The sequence below is a fragment of the Anguilla anguilla genome, chromosome 10, assembly GCF_013347855.1.
Source record: "Anguilla anguilla isolate fAngAng1 chromosome 10, fAngAng1.pri, whole genome shotgun sequence".
Taxonomy (NCBI): domain Eukaryota; kingdom Metazoa; phylum Chordata; class Actinopteri; order Anguilliformes; family Anguillidae; genus Anguilla; species Anguilla anguilla.
This window is the reverse complement of record NC_049210.1, coordinates 957,501-980,000: the sequence shown is the minus strand read 5'-3', so window position 1 is coordinate 980,000 and position 22,500 is coordinate 957,501. Positions and strand designations below refer to the sequence as shown.

At 49.5% G+C, this 22,500-nt stretch overlaps 3 protein-coding genes and 1 long non-coding RNA gene across 12 annotated transcripts in view; 2 read left to right on the top strand and 2 right to left on the bottom strand.

The window, feature by feature from the left end:
- Positions 1-12,819, top strand: part of LOC118206901 (membrane-associated phosphatidylinositol transfer protein 2-like) — a 58,852-nt gene extending 46,033 nt beyond the window's left edge. For 3 of the 5 annotated variants that reach the window (XM_035380048.1, XM_035380049.1, XM_035380050.1), the window contains 10 exons: positions 894-1,031; positions 4,497-4,661; positions 6,902-7,050; positions 8,510-8,626; positions 8,867-8,983; positions 9,153-9,301; positions 10,209-10,358; positions 11,456-11,639; positions 11,998-12,126; positions 12,440-12,819. In XM_035380048.1, the coding sequence (XP_035235939.1) occupies positions 894-1,031; positions 4,497-4,661; positions 6,902-7,050; positions 8,510-8,626; positions 8,867-8,983; positions 9,153-9,301; positions 10,209-10,358; positions 11,456-11,639; positions 11,998-12,126; positions 12,440-12,811 (1,670 nt within the window). In that variant the 3' untranslated portion in view covers positions 12,812-12,819. The remainder of the gene's footprint in view (positions 1-893; positions 1,032-4,496; positions 4,662-6,901; positions 7,051-8,509; positions 8,627-8,866; positions 8,984-9,152; positions 9,302-10,208; positions 10,359-11,455; positions 11,640-11,997; positions 12,127-12,439) is intronic. The other 2 variants (XM_035380051.1, XM_035380053.1) reach the window with 2 other exon arrangements.
- Positions 12,820-16,904: 4,085 nt separating this feature from the next.
- On the bottom strand, positions 16,905-20,740 carry arl6ip4 (ADP-ribosylation factor-like 6 interacting protein 4). 5 transcript variants are annotated; one of them, XM_035378448.1, is made up of 7 exons: positions 20,216-20,638; positions 19,771-19,972; positions 19,130-19,462; positions 18,623-18,714; positions 18,533-18,558; positions 18,144-18,213; positions 16,905-17,882 (listed from the first exon to the last, which is right to left on the bottom strand). In XM_035378448.1, exons 2-7 carry the CDS (start codon positions 19,949-19,951, stop codon positions 17,826-17,828), a joined length of 759 nt encoding a protein of 252 aa, XP_035234339.1. In that variant the 5' UTR covers positions 19,952-19,972; positions 20,216-20,638; the 3' UTR covers positions 16,905-17,825. The 5 variants fall into 5 exon arrangements, with proteins under 5 accessions (XP_035234339.1, XP_035234342.1, XP_035234341.1 ...); XM_035378451.1 differs by lacking the exon at positions 18,533-18,558 and having other exon boundaries at positions 18,597-18,714; positions 20,600-20,740; XM_035378450.1 differs by lacking the exon at positions 18,533-18,558 and having other exon boundaries at positions 18,597-18,714; positions 20,519-20,657.
- The window catches only part of LOC118206170, a 4,106-nt gene continuing 2,279 nt past the window's right edge, over positions 20,674-22,500 (top strand). Inside the window, exons 1-2 of the long non-coding RNA XR_004761149.1 lie at positions 20,674-20,737; positions 21,170-21,245. This is a non-coding gene — a long non-coding RNA (uncharacterized LOC118206170). The remainder of the gene's footprint in view (positions 20,738-21,169; positions 21,246-22,500) is intronic.
- The window catches only part of mthfd2 (methylenetetrahydrofolate dehydrogenase (NADP+ dependent) 2, methenyltetrahydrofolate cyclohydrolase), a 6,409-nt gene continuing 6,238 nt past the window's right edge, over positions 22,330-22,500 (bottom strand). Inside the window, exon 8 of the mRNA XM_035378446.1 lies at positions 22,330-22,500. This exon is cut by the window's right edge and continues 697 nt beyond it. The gene's annotated coding sequence lies outside the window, so the exon portion shown is untranslated.

Below are 22,500 nucleotides of genomic sequence, written 5' to 3'. Positions count from 1 at the left end.
GCTGCTTCATTGCTGCTGGTGAGGGAGGGGCTTTGGTGCAGAGGGGTCAGAGTGCACCAGGGGTAATGAGAGGTTTTGGGTGTGGCCCAGCCCTCAGATGGGTTTGTTTCAGGCTGTTGATCCTAAAGTGGCAGTTTCACATGAAAGAGCTTCACTGGTGACAGTGGTCCTGTCGTAAGGTTTTTCGTGGCTACATATCTGTTATTTGTCTGTTCCTTGTCTTTTCTTTCCTTTCTTGGCCATCTTGCCCCACCCCCTGATACTCCTCACTCCTCCCCCCTTGCCATGATTCCGCCCTTCCACCTGACTCCTCCCCCTTGCCCTGACTCCACCCTTCCACCGGACTCCTCCCCCTGGCCTGACTCTGCCCTTCCACCTGACTCCTCCCCCTGGCTTGACTCCACCTTTCCACCTGACTCCTCCCCCTACACAATCCTCCCCATGTGACCTCTCCCCCCTGTCTCATTACACCCTTGCTCATGACCAAACTCCTGCCCCCCCGCCCTGACTCTGCCCTCAAACCTGACACCTCCCCCTGCCGAACTCCCTCCCCATACGACTCCTCTCCCATTGGACTCCTCCCTCTTACATGACTCCTCCCCCCTGCCTGACCGTGCCCGACCATGCCCAACCTCACCCCCTTGCCTGACCCTGTCCACAACCCCACCCCCTTGCCCAACCAACCCCCCTGCTTAACCCTGCCCCCTTGCCTGACCCCGCCCTTTTTACCGACCCCGCCCCTGCCTGACCCTGCCCCTTTTCCCAACCCCGCCCCCTGTCTGACCCTGCCCCTTTTCCCAACCCCGCCCCCTGACCAACCCTGCCCCTTTTTGCAACCCCACCCCCTGCCCGACCCCGCCCCCTTGCCCCTTTGCCCCGCCCCTTCCTTCCAGTGGAGACAGTCCAGAACAGCCCTCAGCTCCTGGCGGAGGCCGGGGCCCAGTACTCCACGCGCTGCTCGGAGGGCGTCAGTGAGACCTGCATCCCCGTGCCCGTGCTGAACTGGCCGGCCCAGCCCGCCCCTCTGGAGTGTGTGTAGCCTCTCCCTGTTTCAGTCAGTCTGCTGTGTGCCTGTGGGACTCCACCCCCCTGACCCCGCCCCTCTGGAGTGTGTGTAGCCTCTCCCTGTTTCAGTCAGTCTGCTGTGTGCCTGTGTGACTCCACCCCCCTGACCCCGCCCCTCTGGAGTGTGTGTAGCCTCTCCCTGTTTCAGTCAGTCTGCTGTGTGCCTGTGGGACTCCACCCCCCTGACCCCGCCCCTCTGGAGTGTGTGTAGCCTCTCCCTGTTTCAGTCAGTCTGCTGTGTGCCTGTGGGACTCCACCCCCCTGACCCCGCCCCTCTGGAGTGTGTGTAGCCTCTCCCTGTTTCAGTCAGTCTGCTGTGTGCCTGTGTGACTCCACCCCCCTGACCCCGCCCCCATCCTGCCTCCTGACCCCGCCCCCATCCCGTCTCCTGACCCCGCCCCTCTGGAGTGTGTGTAGCCTCTCCCTGTTTCAGTCAGTCTGCTGTGTGCCTGTGTGACTCCACCCCCCTGACCCCGCCCCTCTGGAGTGTGTGTAGCCTCTCCCTGTTTCAGTCAGTCTGCTGTGTGCCTGTGGGACTCCACCCCCCTGACCCCGCCCCTCTGGAGTGTGTGTAGCCTCTCCCTGTTTCAGTCAGTCTGCTGTGTGCCTGTGGGACTCCACCCCCCTGACCCCGCCCCCATCCTGCCTCCTGACCCCGGCCCCATCCCGCCTTCTGACCCCGCCCCTCTGGAGTGTGTGTAGCCTCTCCCTGTTTCTGTCATTCTGCTGTGTGCCTGTGTGACTCCACCCCCCTGACCCCGCCCCTCTGGAGTGTGTGTAGCCTCTCCCTGTTTCAGTCAGTCTGCTGTGTGCCTGTGGGACTCCACCCCCCTGACCCCGCCCCTGTCCCGTCTCCTGACCCTGCCTCCAGCCCGCCCCTCTGGAGTGTGTGTAGCCTCTCCCTGTTTCAGTCAGTCTGCTGTGTGCCTGTGAGACTCCACCCCCCTGACCCCGCCCCTCTGGAGTGTGTGTAGCCTCTCCCTGTTTCAGTCAGTCTGCTGTGTGCCTGTGGGACTCCACCCCCCTGACCCCGCCCCTCTGGAGTGTGTGTAGCCTCTCCCTGTTTCAGTCAGTCTGCTGTGTGCCTGTGAGACTCCACCCCCCTGACCCCGGCCCCATCCCGTCTCCTGACCCCGCCCCCATCCCGCCTCCTGACCCCGCCCCCGTCTTGTCTGAACGTGGCTCCGCCCATAGGCGCCTGCTGTGTTGCCATGGTGGTGGGAATGCTGTCACAGATTCTGTCAACTGACCAGATAGTCATAATAATAATAATAATGTTTGCATAGCACTTCTTGTATGTAGGATGCATCATGAAGTGCTTCATGGAACATAAAACAAATAGAGCAATCTAAATTAAAAGAAGTGCAATAAAAGGAACTATCGAAGAAGGTAAAAATATATGGAACATAAACTGTTAGAGATAAAGAATATGGAGTAAAAATAAAGTTAAATAAAAAGGTACTGTTCATACTCAGCTTCCTGTCCTTAATGGTGAACATTGTATCTCCTCACCATTGATTCAAAAACATTCTAATTTGATGCTGATTTAATCTTCATAAAAATTCATCAACCTAAAAACTCCCCAAGGATAGCTCTGAGACGGTAGGCATTCTGTGCAGAGTCATAGCACCAGAAACTCCTGCAACCAACTGGAAACCTGCAGTTAAGGAGAAGCAGAGAGCTGAGTATCTGGTGTGCCTATAATATCTGTGGCTTTAATGTACTGTGCTGCAGCCTACTATGACATCATAAACATTCTCACATTCTGTTAATGTACTGCGCTCTGCCCTTCTATGACATCATAAACATATGACATGATATGAAAGGTGCTATATAAATAAAGTTTATTATTGTTATTATTATTATTATTATTATTATTATTATTATTATTAATAATAATAATAATAAACACTCACATTATGTTACAGCTGTGTGCTGTAATACTGCACTGGAACCTCCTGTAGTTAAGGAGCAGAGAGGATGGAATGAACACAGGAGCTGAGTATCTGGTGTGTCTATAGAATCTGTGCAGCTGTCTGGGCCACGGGGAAAGGGCGTTGGGTTTGGCCGTTCCAGGTGGGCATTTTGGGCTGATCTGAAGTGGAAGTGACCACAAAAAACCCTGATTCCCAGTGTCCCCAGACTGCAAGAGGGGCTTCACGGGTCACGGGACCAGGAGCACAGACCACGGTCACGCCAGCGCTGGGACAGGGGTCTCTCTGGACGAAGAGCGTCCCCTGGAACAGGCCAAACTGCCCCCGCTTCGCTGTGCTGTGATCACAGAGCCTGCCTCCCCAGTCACATGACGCATGACCTCATTAACACGCTCCCCTCTGGGGCGTCGCTGCGACATTAACACCTTTCACACTTCCTGGCTGCACCCAGAACAGGCTGTGTGACCTCTGACCTCTGGATTAATCAGGCTGCATGCGCTCCCATTGGCCTCTTCTGTCAGTCTCATTTAATCCAGAGGGGCGATCCCACAGGAAATTAAGCACCATATTAGACTGTTTTTTTCTCACAGAGCTGCAGTACCATGCAAATATTAATTTTTTCACTTCAGGCTTATCTGCACATGGTGTAATAAAACTGGATTAAGTTTCTCTTTCTCTTACGTTCACGGAAGATTTTAATATTAAGGAACAGAATTCAACCTCTGCTCAGAAGCTGGTAATAAAATGAACAGTTTAACTGGGAAGATTCCTGATTGGACAAACACATGACATCATTGCTTTCAGTGTTTGTCCTTGCTTTTTGTTTTTTTAATTTGTTTTAAACATTAAGCCTCGAAAGCTCGACTAGACGTTTGAAATGCTGTTGATCTGAAACACAGTTTAATTATTGTACTGGTGGCTGTGTGCTTCTGATTTGAAAGGTGGCATACGCCACCAATACAAGCATGTCTCCTGCATCGTGTGATTGTGATCCCTTCAGAGGTCAAAGGTCAAAGGTCCTCCGAGGAGAGTGTCTCCTGAATAAGCTGATCTGTCAGAACAGAGATCAGATGTGATTTTTGTGGGGAAATACGAGCGGGCCAAAACCAGGCCCGTGGGGCACTTCTCATGGACTTTTCATGGAGATCATGTTTTGTCTTTAACATATTCAGTGTCATGTTCAGTCCACCTCTCTGTGACCACACTGTGACCTCACTGTGACCTCTGTGTGACCTGTCTGTGACCTGTCTGTGATTGCTGTGACCGCTCTATGCCTGACCGTGTCATCAATGTGCGACAACAGGCCTTCCATTCCGTCCGGAATGCCAGCGTCCTCATCCTCCGCTTTCTCCCCTTGTGCCTCCTACCTCCTTTTCCCTGCATCCCCCCGTCCCATCCTTGCCGCCCTCCCTCCCTGTTCTCCCCTCTCCTTCCTGCTCTCTCTCTGTTCCTGCGGAATGTCTTGTCTAACGGGATCTCCTTGTTTCGAATCCGTAGCAGACGTTGTTCAGTCTCATGGGGGTGTGTTGGTGGACAGTTGGTGCCCCCCCTCCCCCGTTACGGCCCCCCGTTGCCGCGGGCTACGGAGAGCCAGTGAGGTCAGCATTGGCAGCCAGGTCTCAGGAATGGCAGACACTTATACTGCCTCCAACATAGTCAACAGTAAGTGTCCTCATGCCCCACGTCTCTCTCTCCCTCTCTCTCTCTCTCTCTCACTCCTTCTCTCCGTCCTTCGCCTGCAGGCTATCTCTCCTGACACCGCACCCACCTCAGTCCTCACACACTGCACCTGTGTGCAGAAAACAGACACGGTCCCTAACTGCCCCGGTCTCAGAACCTCACACACTGCACCTGTGTGCAGAAAACAGACACAGTCCCTAACTGCACATATTTCACACAGATGAATACTCATATTGGCTACCCAAAATACCCAGTTTTAGATAAATATCTGAAGAAGAAATACTAGGTAGCTCCTCTGAAATGCATGCCAGTAGACGGGCTGTTTGACCATAATCCTGTGCTGTCTTCCTGTTGGTCTGTCTGCTGAAATCACCATCAGGCTCCATTCTCATTAAATGTCAAGAATGGCATTCCAGTGTCTTCTTCCTCCCTTGTAACCCCAATGTGCTGAATATGCAAAATATGCAAAAATCAAGTGTTTCTTGTGTCTTGGATATTAAAACATGGATTCAATCAACTTGGTGTTAGGGTTAGGTTGTTAACGTTGGGTTAGGTTGTTAGGGTGTGAGGGTTGGATTAGGGTTAGGGTTGGATCAGGATGTAATTTCACTGTACACACAGGAGACAGTGTGTAGAACAGGCAGCTAGTGTCCGAGGCTGTATGTGTTAAACACTGTTCTGGGGCCAGTTTGCTGTCCAGCTGTGCAGTGACTGAAGTTAAATAAAGGTCAAATAAAATAAAATAAAAATAAAAAGTCTGTGCAGTGCCCTGGTGTACATTAAACAATATTTAATAAAGTTCTTTATATTTAATTCTGACCGCCCTTAATGCCTTTTCCTGTGTTTTTTATTTATTTTTTATTTTTTTATAGCGCTCGCACAGCAGCTTAAACATTACCAAAAACGTTGTTGCTTATCCCAGCTCTCCCTGCCCTGCGATAAGCTATTCCCCAGAAGCCCCACCCCCGAGTCCCGTATAAGGGCTGTGATTGGCTCGGACCTGGGCTGTTGGGATGTGGTAGAGAGCTGCTGTGCGGGCTCTGCCCCTATAGCGGACTGGGTCTGTGGTTCGGTCTCACGGGACCCACAGCTGGATGTTCTGCAAGGTATTCTGGAGGGGAATCGGGTCAGGGCCTCGAACCCCTAACCCCGTCCCTCAGCCCTTCCTGTCGACGTCACCTTGTAGGAGCTGGCGCTATGCTAGCTCTTAGCCTTGAATCCCTAGTGTAGAGCTCCAGCTAATTCACTATCACCCCCTTCCTGTTGACATAGATATTTTTGTAGAAGCCAGCTCATTGCTAGCTCATTGCTAGCTGTAGCTGTACCACGCCCCAGTCCAGCCTTAGGTGAATGCTGACATCATCGCCTCTTCTTCTTGTGTTTTGCGCAGTGAGCGCTCAGAGTGCTGTTATGGTTGGGGAACTGAGCTGGTAACTTCAGGGTTGCAGGTACAGCTGATCTGATCAGCAAAATCTATTCCTGAACTATTTGGTGTTTACTCGCCATTTGTCTGTTGGTACCATCAACAAACCTTTTAAATGTCGGCATTGCGTCCCGACAGTTACACCTTTCACAGTGCCAGCAGTGCGTACCGGCAACCTGACGATGACAGTGATGCTCACGCTGTGTTTCGTAAACGTTCTCCTCCCTTTGACCAGGTTTCAGAAGCCGCTCGGTTCACCGGTTCTCGCTGAAGAACTATTACTAGGCCTGGCTTGGCTATTTTGAGAGAGTCCGTACTTATGTCTGTGAGAAACCGAGTCGAGTTGGAACCGCTTTTGTTCTCTGAATGACAACCGCCTGGTCGTTTGGTCCCGGCCCGCCTGGTCGTTTGGTCCCGGCCCGCCTGGTCGTTTGGTCCCGGCCCGCCTGGTCGTTTGGTCCCGGCCCGCCTGGTCGTTTGGTCCCGGCCCGCCTGGTCGTTGGGTCCCAGCCCGCCTGGTCGTTGGGTCCCAGCCCACCCGCTGTTCGCTCGGGAGGCCGGCAGAACGCCGTCCTGCAGAGAGCCTTTCTGTGCTGGGAACGGCGGCCATGTTCAGCTGAAATGGGCAATTTAGCAAACTGATCTAATGTGTGTGTTTGTTTCTGTGTGTGTGCGTGCGTGTGTGTGTGTGTTTGTTTCTGTGTGTGTGTGTGTGTGTGCGCGTGCGTGCGTGCGTGCGTGCGTGCGTGCGTGTGTGTGTGTGTGTGTGTGCGTGTGTGTGTGTGTGTGTCTCCCGCAGTTGCTGCTCGTTGGTGGGGCACTAAGCGCATGGACTTTGCCCTGTACTGCCCCGATGCTCTCACCGCCTTCCCCACCGTCGCCCTGCCCCACCTCTTCCACGCCTCCTACTGGGAGTCCACCGACGTGGTGTCCTTCCTGCTCCGACAGGTAAACCCCCCCTGCTCCCTGCACCCCCCCCCCACACCACCGATGTGGTGTCCTTCGTGCTGCAACAGGTAAACCCTCCCCTCACACCACCATGGTGTCTTCCCTGCTCCAACAGGTGAGTTGCACCTGGTCTGACTCATTTTACAGCACTATGAGCCTGACCAGGCTGCTCATAACCATACAGCACTATGAGCCTGACCAGGCTGCTCATAACCTTACAGCACTATGAGCCTGACCAGTCTGCTCATAACCTTACAGCACTATGAGCCTGACCAGCCTGCTCACAACCTTACAGCACTATGAGCCTGACCAGGCTGCTCATAACCTTACGGCACTATGAGCCTGACCAGGCTGCTCATAACCTTACAGCACTATGAGCCTGACCAGGCTGCTCATAACCTTACAGCACTATGAGCCTGACCAGCCTGCTCATAATCTTACAGTGCTATGAATCATTCTGATTGCAAAAGACAAAAAAACTCCGGTAAATGTCTCTGTGTTAGTGAGGTCATTGACTGTCTCACCCTTTTATTATTCAATAGTTTTTCATCCTGCTGTTGCCCCCGGCAACAGTAAAACCCATAGTGACGAGTAGCCTGAATCGTCTCTGGCCTTCCTAACAGTATAGTGATGTACATTATTTATTTGTGTGGCAGACAGTCAAATCTAGGGCATCTGACAATTCTTTCATATCATGTCTTTTGTGTTCTCTAACCCAGCGTTTCTGTGGCGCGTATTGTAAGACGACGTTTGTATCTGAACGGTTGAGATTAAGTGCCTTGCTCAAAGCGTTCAGCGACCCAGCCCCAGGTAGACACCGCCATTCCACATTATCCAAAAAAAAAAATCTCATTTTCAAAATCTGCCGTCTGGTTTGGCTTCAAGGTGGGATGTCTGCAGAAGAGAGATGTAATAAAGCAAACAGGATGTCCTACACAGCCTTCCTCTGGGTGTTGTGGGTGCTCCAGACCATCACAGTCCTCCTCTGTAGAGCGTTTCTGGAGGGATTACACACTAACTTCTGCTGCTGCTCACTGAGCCCATTCGTTTATATGATCCCACATTTAGCCCCATTCATTCAATGATAAACTGATGCAATATTCATTCTGTGAAGACCATTCTTGTGTCCTGATATTGTTTTCTACAGTCTAATGAACCCATATTGGTGTATAATTATATAATTTAGTAATTAGCTACAGATAATGAGCTAATTTGATCATTAGTTACAGAGAATTCACTAATTGAGTAATTACCTACAGATAATTAGCTAATTGAGTAATTAGCTACAGATTATTTGCAAATGTGTCATCAAAGTCATCCATATCCCCTCCTTTTACTCTCTATCCCTCTCTCTGCTTCTCTTCTCCTCTTCTTCTTTCTCACCTCTCTTTCTCCTCTCCTCTCCTTCATTCCCTTCCTCTTTCTCTCCTTCTCTCCTCCTATTTTCTCCCCTGTACAGGTCATGAGGCACGAGAACTCCAGCATCCTGGAGCTGGATGGTAAGGAGGTGTCGGAGTTCACCCCCTCCAAACCCCGGGAGAAGTGGCTGAGGAAGAGGACCCATGTCAAGATCAGGGTGAGTCTATTTGTGCCCTTTGACCTTTGACCCTGTAGTCCTCCAGCCAACAGCTGCCCACAACTTGTGTTGGTGCTTCAACCAGAGGCACAATCGTTAATTTGGGTTTTGGGGAGTGAGACGTGCTGGGTGTTCAGGCTTTGGGGAGTGAGGCATGCTGGGTTGTGGAGTGAGGCATGCTGGGATTTCCTTCAGGAGCGAAGGGTGTGTGACTGGTTGTGTGTTGGTTTGTGGGGGCAGAACGTGACGGCCAATCACAGGGTGAACGACGCGGTGTTCACGGAGGACGGGCAGCAGGTGGTGAACGGGCGCTTCATGTACGGCCCGCTGGACATGGTGACGCTCACCGGGGAGAAGGTAGGCCTCCAAACAAACTACAGATGAAAACAAATACAAAATGGAGATGCCGCTTTTCGCTGTTTAGTCAATAATGAAGTCTGTTCACAATTCACTAAGTGTGCGTGTGTGTGTGTGTGCGCACGTGTGTGCGTGTGGTTGTGTGTGTATGTGTGAGTTAATCCTCTAGGTGGACATCCACATAATGACGCAGCCTCCATCGGGGGAGTGGGTGTACTTCGACACAGAGCTGACCAATAGCAGCGGCCGGATTTCCTATGTCATCCCGGACAGCAAGCGGCTGGGCATCGGGGTCTACCCTGTCAAGATGGTGGTCAGGTGAGACTGGTGCCGGAGTCCTCTGACCTGCATTCTCAACAGGCTAGGCTAGGCTAGGCTAGTCTCAGGCTACGCTAGACTAAACTAATCCAGGCTTGGCTAAACCAGGCTAGGCTAAACCAGGTCAGGCTATGCTAATCCAGGCTAGGCTAAACCAGGTCAGGCTATGCTAATCCAGGCTAGGCTAAACCAGGTCAGGCTGGGCTGTAAGGTATACATACATATGCCCTAGTTGCAATATGCCGGATAAATATCTGTCTGTACTTTTAAAATGTTATTTATGCAATTTATGCTTATATGTGTGTGCGTGTGTGTGTTTGACATTCTAAGGTAAAGATTGAAAAGAGATTCGCACACTGCAGTTAAAAAATTCTATTATAACTAAAAATGAGATTATGACTTTTTCATACTTGAGAAATGTGCCACCCGTGCAGGAGGTGCTATTCATAGAGCCGCTCTATAAATAGCAGCTCTGCGGCCGTCAGCAGAGTCTGAAACTGGCTCAGAGCACCCAGCGTGGAGTAAAGCCTGACCTTGGGACATCTGTCAAGGGCACTGCTCAGGAACGGACTCTTGTTGTGTATAAATAAAGTTATGAGTTCAGTTTTTACAAATGCGTTAAAGGTCGTCTGGGTTCTCTTTCTCTCCATCTCCAACCCCCCTCTCCATCCCTCCCTCTTTCTTTCTCTCTCTCTTCCTTTGTCCTTCTCCTCCTCTCACTCTCTATCTCCCCCTCTCTCTCCCTCGCTTTTTCTACCCCTCTCTCTCTCTCTCCCTCGCTCTCTCTCCCTCTCTCTCCTCCTCTCTCTCCCTCTGCCCCCTCTCCCCCTCTCTCTCTCCCTCCCGCTCTCTCCCCCTCTCTCTCTCTCCCTCTCTCTCCCCCTCTCCCCCTCTCTCTCTCTGGTAGGGGAGACCACACCTTTGCGGATAGCTACCTGACGGTGTTGCCGCGGGGGGCGGAGTTTGTGGTGTTCAGTATCGACGGCTCGTTCGCTGCCAGCGTGTCCATCATGGGGAGTGACCCGAAGGTTCGGGCGGGGGCGGTGGATGTGGTCAGGTATGCCCCCCCCCATCCACCCCCCCACACACATACACACACAGGCACAGATTGGTTTCTTTACACTGAAAACACAATCGCACAATGTGTTTAATCTACTCTTCTGTTTGATGTCTCATCTCCCTGGCTCTCCCTCTTTGTTCCCAGTTTTGAAATTCAAACAGTGAATGTGTGCTTTTAGGGTGTGCCCACACAGCGATATTCTTACTGACGTCATTCCTCTGTTTACTTATTTAATCAGAGACATTTCAGTCACTGAATGATCTCTAAAAATCTTTTCCTCCTGAGTCCCCCCTGTTCCTCTCTCTCTCCTGCAAACTCTCTCTCTCTCCCCACCCGCCCCCTCTCTCTCTCTCTCAAATTCAAATTCAAATGTGCCTTATTTGCATGACAAGTAAACTTGTGTTGCAAAAGCAGTGAGATACATAAATGACAAACAAACCCTTACAAACAAGAATAGGGTATAAAAAGAGTAACAACACCACTCCCCATACACATATGCAAATACACACACACACACACACACACACACACACACGTACACACAGCCCAGTCAAAAGACATTTCGTTTTAAATGTATCGACTAAAGAAACCTGTCAGTATTAACACTGAACACAGATAATATCTTATACCAATATTTAGTCCACACCCTCTCTTAATTTATTTCAGACAGAGGCATACTGTGCTGCCACCTCTACTGCGATATCCTCTTCCCCTAGAACAATTTTTCATTTATTTGGTCCTGATAGGTATTGGAATTGATTAGTTTGTGCAGTGAATTTGGGAAAATATCTGTTTCTGATTAAGAGTTAACCTGGGGCAGGAAAGTGGAAAGCCTCTGTCTCCACCTCTGCCAGATTGCAGTGAACACACAGCCTGTTCTCTTTTGCCAGCCAGGTATTTTTGTGGAGACCAGTTTTGATTTTGGCTGTGAGTCATTGCAAATCGTTAATGCATTGTTAGTGTCTTTGTTTTGGGTTTTTAACTATAGTGAGGTATTCTAACACGGAGTAATCTCGGCCTAGAGCACGCTACATTTCCAGTTTAATCTTAATCTCTCTCTCTCTCCCTGCTCCCCCCCCCCCCCCCCCCCCCAGGCACTGGCAGGATCTGGGCTACCTGATCATCTACGTGACGGGCCGGCCGGACATGCAGAAGCAGCGGGTGGTGGCCTGGCTCTCGCAGCACAACTTCCCGCACGGCATCGTGTCCTTCTGCGACGGGCTGGTGCACGACCCGCTGCGCCACAAGGCCAACTTCCTCAAGACCCTCATCTGCGAGGTGAGGGCGGGGCGGGGCTGGGAGGGGCCTGGGGGGCGAGGCTGGGGCGGGGTGGGGCCTGGGGGGTGGGGCGGGGCGGGGCTGGGAGGCGAGGCTGGGGCGGGGCCTGGGGGGCGGGGCTGGGAGGGGCCTAGGGGGTGGGGCGGGGCGGAGGCTGGGGAGAGTATGGCTGGGCTGGGCTGGCCATGGCTGGGGTACAGGGTATGGGCAAGTGAGTGGGGATAGCAGGGTGGGTGGTAGGCGGGGCTGGGCGGGGCTGGGCAGGGCTGGGCAGGGCTGGGTGGGGCAGAGTGCAGAATGACAGGGGTGAAAGCGAGTGTATAATGCAGAGGTGCCACTCAATAAACTACATCCACAGGCTCACATGAAGGTGTTCGCTGGCTACGGTTCCACGAAAGACATCTCTGTGTACTCCTCCATCGGCCTGTCCCCCTCCCATATCTACATCGTGGGACGTCCCACCAAGAAGATGCAGCACCAGTGTCAGGTAGCGCCCCCTCATCGCTGTCTAACACCTCTCACCTGGAGCTCTCAGACGACCGCCAGGTGATAACTCACAGCAAGGCCATGCAGTTTAACACCTTTTAACATATGGTTAGAATGTTCTTAACTGAACATTCTAATGCTGATGTCACAATCACTGCTGGTGACTGAAAGCAACAGAGTTCTAGAACACTGACCTAGAATTCTGAGGAATTCTGGTCCAGTAGGTGTTGCCTGCTGGGTTAGGCCTGGCTGGGTTTAGGAGTGAGTAGTGTTTTAGGGACCTGTGTTTCAGGGACCTGTTCTCCGCCCCACAGTTCATCACTGACGGCTACGCGGCGCACCTGTCCCAGCTGGAGTACGGTCACCGCTCACGCCCCGCCAAAACGGGCGGCAGCCGCATGGTCCTGCGCAAGGGCAGCTTCGGCCTGGGCACCAACAGCGACTTCCTGCGCAAGAGGAACCACCTGCTGCGCACCATCTCCTCGCAGCCCGCCCCCAGCTCGCCCACGGGGAGCCACGCCCCCGGCCACGCCCACGGCCACGCCCGGCCCGAGCGCACGCAGAGCCAGTCGGAGAGCGAGCGCGAGCGGGTGGAGAGGGGACAGCGCAGCATGAGCATCGCGGCCAGCTGCTGGGGCCGCAGCGGCAGCACCAAGCTGGAGCACGGGGGCCTGGGGGGCAAGTAGGGCCCCGGGAGGGGGGGGGGCACGGGGGGGGCAAATAGGGCCCCGGGAGGTGGGGGGGGGCACGGGGGCCTGGGGGGCAAGTAGGGGGGGGCTAGGGAGGGTAGAGGGAGAGGGAAGCTGTGGAAACTAGTGTGAGGATCACACTGGAGAGGAATAAGAGGAGAGGGGTACAAGGAGTAAGAAAGGAGGAGAAGAAGGTAGGAGAGAAAAACTGAGCAGGAGGGAGAGAAAAAGGAGGAGGAGGAAGAAGAGAGTGGGGTTAGGGATATGAGAAGGAGAGGAGGAAGAGATGGAGGGAAAGAAAAGAAAGGGGTAGAGAGGGTTAGAGCAGGGACATGTAAACACAGAGACACAAAACAGAAGGATCAGTACAGCATGGCCGTTCATGAAAGTGGCCAAAGCCAAACAGGCGGGGGATGGGCAACTGTGGGCCAGGACTGTTCGGCAACACAGGAGCAAGAAAAAACATTTTCTCAAATTCCCCTAAATCTCTGTTTTATCTAGGTTTTATGCTTTTATCCAGGAGTCCCAATTATCATTTATTATTTATCTTTTAATCTATTAATATATATGTCTACCCCAGACCCAACCACCCACCCAACCTCCCCCCCCATCCCCAGTCTGTGTTGCACAGCTCTACTCAGTGCTGTGTGGAACTGTCAGGATGATTACTTTGGCTCCCCCTGCTGGAGATTTTGGGCGCTGGGGCTCCTCCCCCTCCTTGCTGGGAAAGTAACACCAGCCAATAGGGTTCTGCCGACAGTCCTCAGGCAGTGGAATAAGCCTCTACATACGTTCAGTCCACAAGAGAACATTTTATCTGCATGTTCTGCGGGCCGTTGGGGGCCTTATTTCTGAAAGACGCATTTTTAAGAATGTTACGTAGGGAGCAAACCTCGACCAGGACAAGTATTTTGGGCAGGACCTGCGCTGCTGTCAGATTTTGTAGATAAAAAAACTGAAAAACTTTCTGTAACATGGGAACAGTCCCTTTATGTCTGCAGACCTGTGTCAGTGGAACCTGTGTCACCTGTTCTGTGTGTGGAAGGAGAACACCTGAGTGGGAGAACCTGACAGTGAGGGTGTTATAAAAGACGAGAACGCCTTTGAATATTTTATTCAATCCGGACAAGTCACCTTAAAAATTTTGCGGGGAAATAATGCTCAACAGACCTCTGGGAAAAACTGGGAAACGTCCACCCTATTTTCCCAGGAATGTTCTGGGATCCAAAACCTGTTAGCTGGGCTCTCTCGCCACACGCTGGGCCTCTGTAGAGATGACTGAATGTGCTTTAACCCCTCCCCTTCAAGTCCCGCGTCCTTTGACCTTGCCCATGCTTCGATCGCCTCTCGTCCTTCAGGTGTCTTTGTTCTGATTGGGTCTCCCTCCACACCCCCAAACCCTCGCTGTCCCAAACCAGCTCTCATTCTCAAATCCACAAGGGCTGTAACGGGGAGAGCCGGAGTCGGCCATGTTTTCCCTGGACTCAGGACTCGCCACCGGACAGGCCGGAGGGCCAGACGAGAGAAAGCTGGACGTCCGCAGCCGTCAGTCGAGGAGGAAGATGAGGAAGGTGAGGAAGACCTATCCTGCTGAGGAAAAGAATAACTCTCTATTTAGGAGTCGTGTGCTAAAACACACAAAATGGCCAAAATCCTAATTCAAAAAGCTGTAATAACTCAACTGTTATGACCTCATTATTTTGCACTAGTAGTTTGTAGAAGGGACTACTTGTTACCATCTCATGTTGCTACATATTGTTATCTTGTAGTGCATGACAGCTATTATTTATTGCATATCCAAGAGTGTGTGTGTGTGTATGTGCACATGTGCGTATGTGTATGCACGCACGGAGGCGCGCGTGTGTGTGTTTGTGTGCGCGTGGGTGTATGCGTGCATATTTTCTCACTATCAGGATGTAAATTTGTGTTGCTACTGTAACGTGCCAAATTAAGGAAGTTCAGGCGTGTAAAATTAAGTGGATGAGGCTGAATCCAACATTTCCTCCTTAAATGTACAGGATGTACTTTTATCTGAGAATGTTTATTTTCCTTTGAGGTGATATCAGGTCACATGGTTGTACAGATTAGCTCACAATGGCTTGTATATAATATTGCGGAGGTGGGATAATTCCATCCCAGAATTCAGTGCTCTGTTATCATTCTGAATGATGGAGAGCACATTCCAGATATACATTATTTAGTGTAGAAACTCAGTGTGTGAATTTTTAGTGATTTGGTTTTGTTGATAAGTTTCAGCTACATGTTTTAGCATAATCTACAGAGGTGACCAGTAAATATTATATTAATTTGCCTTGTAAAGAACTACCCCTATTGCTGCAGTCTGTTGTCATACAAACACTGGAATGGTATTAATGTGTTTTTTTTTGTTTTTTTTGTTTTTTTTTTAATATTCGTGGAATTACATCAAAGTATCGAACAGGACATTTTGGATACAGCCTCCCACTTGATCCTTGCTGTTTTTGAGGCATTGAATGTGCACATAGCCAGATGTGGTTGGTAAAAACAAGAGTGTAGATAGTGTAAAGACTATGTAAATGTTTTGAAATGTAGGAATATACCGTTGAGAAATATTTATTTATGTAGATTTATAAGGTGATGGACCCTTTGGGGTTTGCTATAATTCAATATGTAGCCTTTCTCTCTGTTTCAGTCTTGTACAGGTACCAGTAAGGTAGTTATTTTATGGACCAACGATGGCGTACGTGTGAAGGCATTAGCGCAGTATTATTCCAGTCCCACCAGAACAGGATAGCACCGCTGGGAGGACCAGTAGGTCTGATAATTAGCTACTTCCTCCCAAACCACTCACATACGAGGGACGTATTCGAAAACACAAAAATGTAAAATTAAGATTTTAATAGCAGCGTTTGGACTGAAAATTGCCTCATCAAATGCTGGACACTCCCACATTTGTTGTTTATTTATTGCTTTTTATTAGTTGATTGATCCTGATCAGGAATTTTCCACCGTCAGGATGACAGTAGTACTTAGATTTTCAGCATTCGCTGAATAAAAGGAGAATATAACCGCCTGCTTCAAAAACCTGCTGGTATTTTTTTTTTTTTTGTGTGTGAGCCTTTTCTATAGAATTCCGGAATCAGACATCACAGTCTACCTGGTACATTCCCACTTCCTGTTTCCTGTGCTGAATGAGGGGCCAATGGGGAAGCTCACAAAATGGCTGCCTGGCTCGGCCCACGTCCAGCTGGAGCTTTTAGCCTTTTCCTGAGTTCTAGAAGCACATTAAAACCTGGGAAGGGAATCCGATGAGCAGCCCATTATGACATCATCAGGGCCCCAGCACTCAGGGATTGGTTAGAATAATAATGAGATTCAGCTGATCCTAAACTCATTACAGTAATGTAGGAAATATCTCCCCCCCCCCACTATCCTCTTCTCATAAAACAAGGCTTTCTGTCACATACCTCCCCTGGACTGCCTGAGTTTCAACCCTGCACTGCGATTTAGATTTTTGGTCCCTTGTGTTTTTATTTTCTTGGTCCTGCAGCAGTTAGCAGGGCTGTGCCTGGTTAGCATGCATATGCTAAAAGCCCAATTTGAGAATCACAGGGCCTTGTGACTGACCAGCACGAGGTATCCCACAGTACTGTTAACAGGCAGGTCAGCTCAAACAGCAGAGAGCCACGCCTTCTTTCCCACAATGCATCACTCCCATCTGCACAGGGCCAAAGGACCCCACAAGCCTCCTGTCCAACTTAAACCTAATGCATCACACCCAGATGCCCTAAACACTTTGTACAGCTAGACCTCAGACTTTACCATTCTCCCTTTACAACAGACCAATTTTATAAATACACTTTTTCCAGCGTTTCTACTGTACAAAAACTTTAAGCTGTTTCAGGTTTCAATCGACACTCAAGTGCAGGATATTAGTACATTAGGGTTTAACATACAGTGCTGCTGTGAAGACAAGCCATCTCTGTGTAATGAAAGACTTGCAGCAGATTTACAGCAGGGCTGTAGGCCTGTATGCTGTAGTGGGGCCGTTCTGCTCTGAATATCAAACAGCCTGCTAGCGTTTCAGCTTCAAGGACACGAGAGACAGTTACGAGATTTTAGCGCGTTTTATTTACAGGGAACCGTTACACAAATGGTCTTCTGGGGGGGAAAAAAAAAATCATAAAATATTCAGCACACGTGAAACAAATTAACACAGTACACAGTGAGAGATCTGAGGTCAGGTGACCACACAGCGGGAGACGGGCGATCCCAAAACGAGCCGCCCCCTCCCGCGGTCCGAGCGCTGCTCTGAGGGGCTGCCTCGTCCCGCTGTGTTATTTCAGAGAGCGTGTGAGAGAGGCCTCATTATGAATGTGTGGACCACCTCACGCCAACATGGCTCTCCTTCCCTGGCTCTGCTCCCTGTGCGGTTTCTCTGTACGCAACGTCAGCGCTGTAGAGACAGCTGGACGGCTCCTTTCTTCCTCTGCTTGTGTCTGTACAGTGTATAAATAAATATGAACACCCGAAAGTCTGTCTGAGTCGCGTATTCTTTGCCGCTTCGCTGTCAAGAAACGAAACGCGTTTCTCTTTCTGCGTTGTGAAAAGACCACGATTCGGCCGTGTGACGAGGAAGGATCTAACAGAGTCGATATGGCTGCGTCCACGAATTTGTAACAACGCACAAATACAAAATGGCCAACTCTGTTATAATGTGGTGTTGGAAATATAAAACATGGAAAAACAGTTAAAAGAAATGACTCATCTGTGCTCTTATTTGACTGAATGTGACCGAATAGCATTTGAGGTCTCAGAGGAAGAAAATGTCCCATCTGAAGCAAAGCAGCTGAATGATTACAGCACTGGTAGGGTTCTGCGGTGCAGCTGAGACTGGGGGGGGGGGGGGGTCGACCCTTACCCTGGAAGAGTATTCCATTGTTAAGGCTCTTTACCCACGTTCCCCCCAGTCTTCCGTACACCCAGACTGTCCCAAACCCTTTCCCCTGGGCGCACACACCACCCCGGGACTCTATCGATTGACGCCCAGTCTCTTCTGGAAGGCGTTCCCGTCCCCCTTGGTGGCTTTCTGCAAACACAGAGGAGGACTCCGGTGAACAGGCTAACCTTCCATAAAGTACACTTGTAGTCTTTGGACTCCAACTCCCATCAAACCTACTGGGGAATGTTATGTGATATTGTTATGTGGGAGGGTTCCAGGTTTTACTCGATGCAGTTATCCAGCTCAGTCAGTAATGCTGCTTTGTGAAATAACCCCCAGGCTCAGAACTGAATAGAGCCCAGCTGGTTTAACGTGTGAATTTTGGGTCCGGTGCCAAACTCTGTGTACCTTATTGATGTCTTTGTGCTTCTCGCGGGTCACAATCTCCTCCAGGATCTCCCCCTCTCCCCGCACCAGCCTGTCGCACAGGAGGGGCAGGAGCAGACACCAGCTCAGGTTCACTTCAGTTCAGCGTTGGTGATCAATTTCAATCATTTTTACTACTGAGCACAAACCAACCCCTAATTTACGTGCACACTTGGGAGTTATTAGGCAGATGTTCTTATCCAGGGCACACTGCACAGCGTAGATTATTTTTATTCATATAGTTAAATATTTTACTAAAGCAGTAAAAAAGAAAATAAAAAAGTCTCTTGCTCCCGGGTACAACAGCAGTTCCTGCCTGGAAATCAAACCTGCAACCTCTAAATTACATGCTCTACAGTTCCCCAACCTACCGGGTACGACCGGTCTCCGGGTCCACCACCCTGTGGCCCCCCCCCACCCCCCCGGGTGACCTACCGGGTGCGGCCAGTCTCCGGGTCCACCACCCTGCGGATCACGCTCTGCTGGGCCTCCCACTGCTCCTTGGTCATGGGCCTCTTGGTGGAGATGCGGGCCTTCTGTTCGTCCGTCATGGCTGGGGGGGCAAACAGCCTTCTGCAACCTCACTGCTCTCAGGTAAAATCTGCCTCTATACTCAGGCTTATTCGTGCAAAATGGGTTACCAACCAAAACCTGTCGATCCCATGCACACTTTACTCAGCAAACTCACCCAAGAGAAAATACAGGCTGTTTCTTTTCATCCAAATAAAATGTAGGAACTGTTTGACACTACACAGCCATACAGATGTGTACATTACTGTTAGTACTACACCACCCCAACCCCTAAACATCTCAAAATCCACATGTTCCTAATCCTCTCTGGTTAAGATAAAAGCATAATGGTTTACAGGTGTTAATATTTCGCCTGTTGCAACCATAAGAAACCTGAGTTCCGGAAGCTGGGAGTCCTCAGTTTGTACAGGATGTGGAGGACCACCCCGGGCACTAACCTGGGCCATGCTCACTGGTGTCCTCACTCAGCCACGGCTCCAGGATAGGTGGCGGCTTCTCCACAGGCATGCTGGGAAGTGTAGGCACCAGGGCCTTCTCCGCTGCCTCTGCCATCTTCTTCAACTTCTTCAGCCTCTTTTTCTCTTTCTTCCTCTCCTTTTTTTCCCGGGCTTTCATCTTTTTCAGTTTCTTCTTGGCCTTCCTCCTCTGCCTCTTCTTCTTTGCTTCCTCGTCGCTGGATGAGGACGAAGAGGAGGAAGAGCTCGATGAGGAGGAAGAGGAGGTGGAGGAGCTCCGACTCCTTTTCTTCTTCTTCAGGTTCTCTCTCTTATCTGCAATCAAAACCAAACATTGTGGAGTTCAGAGGTGCCACTTAGCATGCGAGCGTCCGCAAGACATTACCTCACCCCTGGAGAAGCTGAGAGTGCAATTAGTTTCCTCACCTGGGGACCCTGGTCTATAGTCTAATATTAGTTAATTGTAATATTGGTTGCAGTGCCAGTACTGCCAGCTGAGGCCTATTTGAAACATCTATAAATGTGCGTACAGCTTGGCGTGCACATTTGCCGACTGTTGTTGATCCAAACTGGCACATTGAGTTTCCCCAGTTAGGGGAGAGAATCTGAGTAAAATAAAGCACCTTGGCTCTTGCTGGAGGGAGGACGGGGTTTCCTTTTGGGGGACGGGCTAGCGCTGCTGCTGGAGGAGGAAGATGAACACGATGAAGAACTTCTCTTCCTCTTCTTCTCTCGCTTTTTCTCCCGCCCCGGTGTGCTTTTTGTCTTCCCGGCAGACGTGTCGCGAGACCTGCTGCGCCCCATCTCAGGTTTTCAGGTGAACGTCTGAAGGTGGGTTTTTAGAAAACGCAAGAAAAAGAAAGTTTCTGCGTGTGAACAATACGAGAATAAGAGGATTTTTGCTATCTAGATAAAGTTAAACACCCGTCAATTACCACACGATAATACACCCACGTATTACAACAGCTGATTTGCTGGCCGCATGGATGTAACGTTAGCTACACGCTTTTACCCAACATTTAGGTGGCTGACTAAATTAACCCGTCGTTAGCTACTTAATTTACTTACCGTACAAGTGTTGAAACTCAACTCGTGCGGGTTATGTCAGTGGATTGCTGCCTTCCTTTTTGGCTAAAATGCACACCTCTGATTTGCTTCTATTTTGTCCTATTTGTTTGGTAACTAGCAAAACAATAGCTACAGCATTCAGTAAAGGCTGAATGAGAAACTCACCTGCGCAGCAGCTAGCCAGGTTAGCTAGCTAGCACTAGCCAACTACGGAATAAAACCGTTAAACTTGCTATAAACTCTTGCGTTTCAGAAAAAGAAACACATCTACCTTATTTACTGGGCTAACACACAAATATGTACCTTGAAAGCATATTAGGATTAATGTCCTTTGTACTTTATCGACTTCATTTTAATCAAACCAGATGATGTCCAATATCCTACCGTTTGCACATAGTGCAACCGCATTTACGGTCCTTCCGCCAACTCCTGCACCAAAATAAAGTGCCCGTGCATTTCTTGGTTACTGACCGCAGTGGAGGACTACCGTGTGAACAATCAAAGCAAAACAGTAAACGACAGGTTCTGTAACAGTTTCATTCAACAATATTTTGGTTCGTCTCTCTGAAATTAATGCATAAAACAAAACAGAGAGAGGAAACAGAGGGTTTAGCATCATCAGCGATTAGTGTAATCTCTAATGTATAACATTCTCAGTACGTCTGAAAGATCCGTAATTCAACTAACAAGGCACATTTCTTATTTCCTTTCATCCCAAGGCCCCCGCGTTGGGAAGCGCTGGCTAAATAGTACATTATTAAATGAGCTCGCTAAAATATGAAGACAGTATTATCTGGATCAACATCTTGGTTTAGTAGGCTATAGTGGTACAATTTCAGAGTTCGACAGACTGGACTGCCTGTTTTTGTCCGTGGGTAGTATTGCATTGTATTCTGCTTTGGGTGTGAGAACAAAATAATTTTTTCATTATTAATATTTTGTCTCTTTTTTCAGCTCCAACAATTTTTTGGAATTCAGTTTTGCAATTCCGGAAGCCAGAGTCCCTGCCAATTTGAAGAAACATATATCGGTAAGTACTTGCTGTCATACCATCCATCTATACATTTATTTTCGAAACTGCTTGGGGGCGAGGCTAGAACTTATTCCAGCGTACATTGGGTGAAAGCCAAGAAAACCCCTCAAACAGGTCCTCCATATGTTAATATATCAACAGGTTCTGAAGTTATTTCTCTATGATGCCAATACTAGCTGACTTTTCATAGGCTATAGCTGTACCGCACTGAGCGCTCTAAAGACGTTTTGCAGCAGAGAAACACATTTAGAGGCAGTCTCTGTAACTTCAGCAGCATGGAAAACGTGTGGGGTATTTATACCAAACACTTTACATAACAGTTAAAGGGTTCCAAATAAAATGGCGCCTATTTATAACACACAGAGCCATTACCAGATACCACTTATTCATTCTTACTTAAGACTATTCCAGGGAAGGACGATTCTAAGGGCCCTGACTGACAGGGGACCTCAAAAAATTGTGTAGGAATGAGATGGCCTAGCATGGTGGGACCCAATGTGAGATCTTTTCATGGGGCCCAACATCCCTGGTGGCTCCCCTGGTAACAAAACTTTATTATTTGAGCAGGTTTTGAGTCGTCTGCACACCTGTGCACATATGTCTCTTTGACAGTGCCTTTGAAGCCGCTGAATGTTTCATGTTTGCATGTGCTGCGTTTGTATATGCACCGATGATGAAATGCGTGAACCCCCAAATGCAAACTATTCTTGCCTGGAACACCCGGTCCTGTTCTCCTGGGGGTCCTAATCATCACCTAGTTTTACTGGCAAATAAATCATTCTCCCCCTCAGCTGATGTGTAGGGAGTGTTCTGCCACAAAATGGCTGCTATCACCCAGATGGGTGCTACACGTTGGTGGTGGTTGAGGAGTTTGAGTGTGTGAAAGAACCATATAAATGCAAAAAAAAAAAGATTATAATTTGGCACATTCTTTTTTAGCTTGGTAGTGGATATTTGTTCGGTCATTTGTTAAATTGGATCATTTGAGAACCCAGAGGTTTAAAAAAATACCCACACATGACTCACACTATATGCATCTGAAATTTGACTTGGCAACTGAACAGAAGAAGCGGACAAGGAATTGCTGTGTTGGCATATTTATTTGTATGCAAAAAATTGCAACTGTAAATATAAAGTTTGCTCAGTCAATCTGTCGAATAGCACCTCTCTCATTGTGGAAGAACAGAATAGTTCTTTAATTCTGAGAGTGACAGCCCTGCATGATTGTTGTGGCTCTCCTGGCCAGCTCCAA

Bases quoted from the DNA above. Each gene is read 5' to 3' on its own strand.
- arl6ip4 (XM_035378451.1), bottom strand. From the start codon at position 19,951: ATGGGGCGCAGCAGGTCTCGCGACACGTCTGCCGGGAAGACAAAAAGC. The intron at 19,463-19,770 runs GTGCTTTATTTT...TTTTGATTGCAG, and splicing joins TCCCTCCAGCAAGAGCCAAG to ATAAGAGAGAGAACCTGAAG. The intron at 18,214-18,596 runs GTAGGTCACCCG...CCTGTGCGACAG, and splicing joins CCGGAGACTGGCCGCACCCG to GCTGGTGCGGGGAGAGGGGG.